General features: G+C 51.6%; 1 protein-coding gene across 1 annotated transcript; it reads left to right on the top strand.

The window, feature by feature from the left end:
- Window positions 1-5,469: 5,469 nt before the first annotated feature.
- Window positions 5,470-6,426, top strand: LOC309452455 (olfactory receptor 14A16-like; the record flags this gene model as incomplete). Its single annotated transcript, XM_082077075.1, has 1 exon — window positions 5,470-6,426. One exon carries the CDS (start codon window positions 5,470-5,472, stop codon window positions 6,424-6,426), a length of 957 nt encoding a protein of 318 aa, XP_081933201.1.
- Between the last annotated feature and the right edge of the window lie 1,365 nt (window positions 6,427-7,791).

The raw sequence follows: 7,791 nt of genomic DNA, 5'->3' as shown, positions 1-7,791 counted from the left end.
AGCACAGAGCCCAAACCATCCTGCCCTTGAACTCTGGCATCCCATTTCCTGAGATGCAAAGCTGGTGGCCTTCTGTGGATAATCATGTTAAAAGGCATGAATAATCCTTCAAGTGTTTGTGTAATTTGTCTAGGAATGTCAGTTTTTAAAGAAAAAAAAATGACATGCTTATATTTAAATATCTGTAAAAGAGTATTCTGCATCTGTGGTAGCTCTTAAGTGGTTCAGATGAAGGGTGGTCTTGCAGAAGTCACCCTGTTCCTCCCCAGGTGCAAGGAGGTGCTCATGTGCCTTTGCAGAGAGTGGCAGGAGCTGGATCCCCATGCTCAGGACAGACTCCTTCCAGGAGAGACACAGACACAGGGGGAACTCATCAGGTTTTCATGGCATCTCACTCGGCATCAGTTTCTATGTATTTGGTGATTTCATTTCTGCACAAATGATCATAAAGAGACAACTATTTAGTGAGACATGGTCATAAAAGGGCTGTTATGGACAAGAAATGCAACCATGAACTCTGGAGAGAGTGAGGAAGTTCATAATAAGCACCAGGAAGAACCAAGAAGCTCAAGGCCTCTTCTGAAGAGTGGGAGGCCTGAGCAGGCGTGATTGGCCATGTGTGGGTGTGGGAGAGGGTCAGGGCATGTCAGGGAGAAGCAATGAGATGGCTGATGGCTTCAGTGAACCCTTCCAGCCATGTCGGAGCCCAGAAATGGAAAGCAGTTGATGTCTGCAGGTGGAGGAGGAACAGGAGGAAGATTTTCCTGGGAATATGGAAGGAAGAAAGGCCTCTCTTGGGCTAATCACATATGGCAGTGACATTTCCATCCTGTGGGCATGGCTGTGCCTGGGAGATGGGGAACAACTGCTGCTGGGGTGGCTGTGCTCAGTCATGGCCCATGAGCTGACCCTGCTCTGCTCCTCTCTTACACTGCCCACACTTGGATGGTTCTCAGGAATCATCCATGAGCCTGGTTGGATGCATGAAACTCCTGGAGTGATGGGTATGGATCCAAAGAGGGGATTCAAGCAAATGTGGGACTGGGACACTGAGGTGACTGGTGACCATTGCCAGGTGTATGAAAGAAGCTGGATGAGTTGTGAGGAACTCACAGGCATTTCCAACTCCACAGAAATCCAGAGCCTTGCAGTTAAAGCAACAGCACTTGACATAAAACCCACCCCAAAACACAAAACACTCACACTGACCACAGGAAAAGCCTTGAAAAACATTTGAGAAAAATCTACCAGGTCCCAGGGGTCAGGGCTCAGCCATTCTGGTGATGAACAAGCATCAAGGGCTGACATGGCATCAGAGCCACCTCCACATGGCCCTCACCACCTGGAACCAGTGTCTCCAAGTCTTTCCTTCAGCAGCCTCTAGGGACAGGGACCTGCACTGGTTGTTTCCTTCACAGCTGTGTCAGTGATGGCCCTTCATGGGGTCCCAAACACCCTCAGAAACTTGGGGTTTGCTTCTGCCTTTCACTTCATTAGAGGTTTGTTCGTTCTTTCAGCAGCTGCAGTTCAGGATCATGGCAGCAGAGGGCTCCTTAACATCTAAAATGCTCTTAGAAGACAAGGCTCTGTGCATCATTTTCCTAAAGGCTTCAAGGCTGGTGTGGATGATTAGAGAGATTTCAGGAATAGCCAAACACAAAGCATTTCCATAATAAATAGGAGGAAAGCCAAATCTATTCTATTTTTGTCCCTCTTCACCCTTCCCTCCCTTTCCAGAACAGGTGGTATAACCACTCTCCTGTTCATATGGATGTGGAACGTGTCCTGAGAAGACTGAATAGGTCAGAAAAGTGGGTGCCTAAATCACCACTTGAATGAGGAGATAGTCCAGAACACCTCAAGAGGAGCCACATTCCTCTGGATCAAAGGTGGGTTCTCTTGGCAATCTCAGATATCACTGCACAGCGATACTTGTGTTCAGGGAGCTGGTCAAGTGACCCATCTCCTGTTCTGTAATGGTGTCTGAGTTTGCTCAGGTCACCCCTGACTTGAGCCCTGTCCACTACTGGGTGTTCTCCAGACTTCTGCCTTCAGGAACAAAGTCCCAGGAGACCTTGCTGGTGAAGATGGAGGCAAAGAAGCCACGAAGAACCTCAGTCCTGTCTGATTCTACTCTTACAAAGTTCAGCAGCAGTCCCATGTTCACCACTATTTTACTGTAAGGAAGCAATGTCAGCTGATCTTGCTGCCCTCAGCCTCCCCTGCAGGTACCAAGTCCAGGGCAGCTTTGGCATCATCCCCACATCCATGGAAAGGTTTCTAAATTCCTCCTTTGCAGCTTCCCCTGCTTCCACCTCCTGTGTGCTGCCTTTGTGCCCTGGAGCTCCATCGGTTCAGATAAAAACCCTCACGAGATAAATGCTTCATTTCACTGTTTCTCAGATAGATAATTCTTGTGCTTGGAACAGCCTGTCCTGTAAGGCTGATCAGATTTCCTGAGCTCCTTCACCCTTCTGAGCTGCCTCCCATGGCACCACCTGAATCAGCCCCCCCAGTTTGACAAAGTCTTCTCCTCTGGATTCCACCAGCCTGTGCTGTGCTGCTGGCCTTCCTCCCTCCCCTCTGGTGCCTGGGACCCCTCTGTGTCCTGGTCACAACAGACAAGCTGGACACTGATGTTCACATCCCTCACCAGGGTTTCCTTGTTTCCCAGTTCCAGATCCAGGTGAGCATCACTCTCATTGGCTCACGATGCAGACATGTTAAGCAGTTTGCCCAAGATCCTCTGGACTGTTGGCACTTGCCACTTTGTAAGGCCAGTGAATATCAGAGCAATTACAGTTCCCCATAGGAACCTGCTCATTGACTGGAAACTTCCTCCGTGAGTTGCTGACAGAAGATCTTGTCCATTTCTTCTACATGATCATGTAGTTTGTAACACCCAACACATTGTCACTCTCTATTGTATTTACATGACAAAGTCTTGGAACTGGGGGTAGGTGTTGATGTGCTACAGTTGTCACCTCTCTGAGAAGACAACAGGAGTTTGACCAACGTCAGACAGAGACGATTTCAGCTGCTCCAAGATGGACCCACTCCTGGCCAAACCTGAGCCACTCAGTGATGCTGGCAGCACCTCTGGGATATTGTATTTGAGAAACGGTAAAAAACACTGCACAACAGCAAGGTGGGAGAGAGGAGGGAGGAGATGTGAGAGAAAAGCTCTGCAGACACCAAGGTCATATCCCATAGGACCCAAGCAGGTCCCTCAGCAGGCCAAAGGTTGCTCTCCTGAAATCCTGCTCTTGGCCTTGTGATCATCTCCCAGGAGCCTCAGCTGCACTTTCCAATCCCTGACTGTTCCATCCTGACCAGCTCTTTCTGGTTTGTAAGTGTGAAGTCCCACAGGGCACCTCACCTCACTGGCTCCTCAGTCACCAGTGTCAGGAAGATGTAGTCAATGAGCTCCAAAACCCTCCTTGCCCCCATCCAGGAACCTGGGAGGTGTGGGACCATAGACCTGCCCTTGGCCTTGCACAGCCCCACATCACACTGTCCCAGGAAGGGCCCTGGGCAACATGAGAGGGACAGGATCTGACTTCCCAGGGCTGGGTGTCAGGACTTGGCCCTTTGCTTAATGAAACACATTCAGGTTTACTCAGCATCAGAGAGACCTTTACTTAGCTTTTCCTGACCTGTCATCTCTGCCTCCAGTTTTCTTCTCTAACCAAACCTGACTATTGTTTCTCAGTTGTGTCCCTCAGTGGGACCCATTAACCTTACAATATACTTTGGAGTTTGAATCTGACTTTGACTTCTTGAGAAGTTTCATCAACTTCCTCCAGGGTCTGAGGTCCATGGACTCAGCACCAAACCCACCAGAGGGGTCATTAAAGTGCCTTGGGCTGCTCCTGTGCTGCTGAGCTGGGCTGGGCTCCTGGGACACAGGGAGCTCATGGCAGTGGCAGCGCTGCAGAGAGACAGCTCTGCCCAGGAGCAGCTCCTCTGCAAAGCGCAGCAGGGCTGAGGGCTCTGCCTGGGGATCTCAGGAGACGAGCAAGGCAGAGAGAGATTAAAGGTGGTCAGGAGTGGGAGGATGACTGAGAGCTCACTGGAGGAGAAACCTTTGCAGCCCTTGCCAGGGTAAGTCTCTGGGTGCAGGGCAGTGCAGCTGTAGCTCCTGGAGGCATCTCCTGAAACTGGCACAGGCACAGCTTGTGGGATCTGTAAGGACGGGGCTCTTGTCAGGCCATGTTGAACAGCTGTGAAGCCGGGTGAGCACCCAGGGGTGCCCAGGGCTGTCCTGCAGAGCAGGGTCCCTGCACCCCAGGGCTGTGCCGGGCAGGGACTCTGCCGCCTGACAGGGTCAGCGCTCAGCCTGCCCGGGAGATCCCATGGCAACAGCTGTGGGTGGAAGGAGCAACCCCTGGCAGGGCAGGCAGGGAGCTTGTGGGGTTGAAGGGGGCTGTGTGGGTCAGGGATGCTCAGAGCTCCAGATCCCCCCACAGACATGGCAGAGGGTCCTTCTGAACAAGGACATCGAGACAGGAACAGCCGCAAGGGAAGGAGTCTGTGTTTTCAGTTTTCCACTCTTGGTTGTCTGGGTGTGCAGTGGGAGATGGGGATTTATTTCTCTCTTTGTAGCAGACACTGAGATCCCAGTTCTCGTTAGGACTTGTGTGAGCTGCTCCTGAGCCCCTGCACACACAGAGCTGCCCCTGGGCAGTGCCAGGAGGTGTGAGCAGGACAGAGCTGAGCACACAGCGGGTGGGACGGGGTCTGTGACACTGACAGGGAGCAGACCCAGGGACATAAACAAAGCTGCAGGCAGCACAGATATGGTCAGGAAGACTTAACTGCTATCAGAAGTGCTGGGGATGTGATTTAGCAACGTCTCTCACATCCTTTCCAGTGCAGACACATTTCCCAGTGCAACCCCTGGTCTCCTCTCCTCCCCAGCAGACCCTCTGCCCCAAAGCCATGGGGTCCAGGTCACAAGTCTCCACATCAGGAGATGGACCTCCAGGTGAAGGGTTCCTGGAACTTGGTACTCAAATAAGGTGCTAAAAATACTTGCTCTCCAGTGTCATGATGTGAGTGGCAGCAGCACAACCGGGTAAGGAGAAGCTTCCACAGCATGCCCGTCTGCCTTTCTGTCCTTGCTTTATTTTCTGGTAGCACTGCAGTGTCCTTCCCTGTTTCTCCACCTGTCCCTGCTGCTCTTGCTCTCTGGGGTTGGGGTGCGAGTGTGGGTCACTTCTTGTTCTGACACGAACTAGGGGTTTTGCCCCAAAGGTGTGTTCATGGAAACCAGATGCCCAAGCTGTCTTTTAAGCTGTGATGAACAGTTTTTTCTCACTTGGTAGCAAGAGAGAATGAGCTGAAACATCCCTCCATCGGGGAGGGGGTTTTCCATGAGAAACAATGTTTATTTTCCTCAGAGAAGTGTCTCCTAACTTGTCACTCTCCTTTCCTCCTTGCACAGGTCCTCATGCCCACAGGCAGCCAATGTCCAACAGCAGCTCCATCACCCAGTTCCTCCTCCTGCCGTTCACAGACACACGGGAGCTGCAGCTCTTGCACTTCTGGCTCTTCCTGGGCATCTACCTGGCTGCCCTCCTGGGCAACGGCCTCATCATCACCACCATAGCCTGGGACCAGCACCTCCACACCCCCATGTACTTCTTCCTGCTCAACCTCGCCCTCCTCGACCTGGGCTGCATCTCCACCATTGTCCCCAAGTCCATGGCCAATTCCCTCTGGGACACCAGGGCCATCTCCTACACAGGATGTATTGCACAGCTTTTTTTGTTTGTCTTTTCCTTTTCAACCGAGTATTTTCTTCTCACGGTCATGTCGTACGACCGCTACGTTGCCATCTGCAAACCCCTGCACTACGGGACCCTCCTGGGCAGCAGAGCTTGTGTCCACATGGCAGCAGCTGCCTGGGCCACTGGGTTTCTCAGTGCTCTGCTGCACACGGTCAGTACATTTTCACTGCCCCTGTGCAAGGGCAATGCCCTGCGCCAGTTCTTCTGTGAAATCCCCCAGATCCTCAAGCTCTCCTGCTCACACTCCTACCTCAGGGAAATTGGGCTTATTGTGGTCAGTGTCTTTTTAGCATTTGGCTGTTTTGTGTTCATTGTGGTGTCCTATGTGCAGATCTTGAGGGCCGTGCTGAGGATCCCCTCTGAGCAGGGACGGCACAAAGCCTTTTCCACCTGCCTCCCTCACCTGGCCGTGCTCTCCCTGTTTGTCAGCACTGTCACATTTGCCTACCTGAAGCCCTCGTCCATCTCCTCCCCATCCCTGGACCTGGTGGTGTCTGTTCTGTACTCAGTGGTGCCTCCAGCAGTGAACCCCCTCATCTACAGCATGAGGAACCAGCAGCTCAAGGATGACCTGAGGAAACTGATGACTGGATGGTTTTCTGCATCAATAAACTGCTCATCTGCTTCTGCGTAGTTTTTTCAATGTAACTACAGACCCAGCCTGTCATCTGGATTGTCTGTTGTTGTTAGTAGGGTTTTTATTGTGATAATGTTGTTGTCTGCTTTCCTAATTCTCTGTCTGCTTTTCTTTTATAGCCACTGGTTGTTTAAATGAGGAGCTGTGCTCTCCTTGTCTTTAAACAAAATAAAGGTCTCTTTAGAGACTCGTTTTTCACTATATCCTTCCTGCAAGGTATTTTTAGAGATTCAGGGATGGTTCCCATGATGGGTGGAAGGGAAAAGAGTCCATCATGTCAGCCCTGCCAGTGAGCACCAGCACTTGGTCTTCCAGAGCTGTTCTGGTTCCATTCCCACACTCTCCTTCTCATCCCTTGTGTTGGTGCAAGGCCTGAGTGCTCTGGCAGCTTGGTCACCATCCTGCTGTGTGTCAGTCCTGTGAGCGCAGGCAGGGACAGGCAATGGGCACTGCTGTGACAGAGCTGGTCTTTGTAAAAGTACTTCTAAAAAGAAAACTGATCTTCTTAGGGCAGTGCCAAAAGGCTTAGTTGTTCTTCAAGCTTCTCTCAAGAACATACACAACAAAAGGGCTCAAAGATTGAACACCAGTGTACAGCTGCACAGTGTGTGTGTGCAGGGCTGGCACACAGCAGTGTCCTCTCACAGCCAGGCTCCTGCCAGGGACCTGCAGGACCTACAGAGCAGGGGCTGGGCTGTGCCCCTGTGCACTGGACACCCCACAGAAGCTGCCCCAGGACATCGTCATGGACTGATCCCTCACAACCACCATTTCCAGCACTGGCCTCTCTCCCCAGCTCACAGACGTTGCTCTTCCCTCCGTGGAGAGACACTGAATGAGCAGGTCAGGAATCCATGTCTGCATTGTACAGATGAGATGTGAGCATGCACATGATGGATGTGAGGTGAGATGAACCCAAGTGAGTACAAACAACATCAGCTCTTCCTGGGGGTTCCATGAAAGCCTGTGGGGCAGACAGTATCTCAAGGTCACTTCACGTTGGGAGTAACAGCCCATGGGAAACCACCCACTGGGATGTGCTTCCTTGAACTTTGATCCCCACGTCCATTCCTCATGACATGAGACATCTCAGATGAGTGCAGAGCAGGGTGACACACCACAGGACTGAGGTGCCTCCCATCACTTTGGAGTGGCAACAGGAAGCCAAAGAGAAACTGAGACCATGACCTCCATGTGTAAATTGGAAAGATTCTGGCTCTTAACACCCCTGGGTGAAGAAGGAGTTCACGAGTCCAGTTCAGACATGGATGCTTGACGGAACGCTGGCATTTTTCTGTGTGGCTGCAGGAACAAACCTCAGTGGTTTAGTCAAATTCATCTCAGCTGCTGGGACAGGCTCAT

Source organism: Streptopelia decaocto, assembly GCF_964273445.1.
Source record: "Streptopelia decaocto genome assembly, contig: HAP1_SCAFFOLD_60, whole genome shotgun sequence".
In the NCBI taxonomy this organism is placed as follows: Eukaryota; Metazoa; Chordata; class Aves; order Columbiformes; family Columbidae; genus Streptopelia; species Streptopelia decaocto.
Note: the sequence above shows the minus strand (reverse complement) of the source record. Positions and strands in the feature narration are given on the sequence as shown.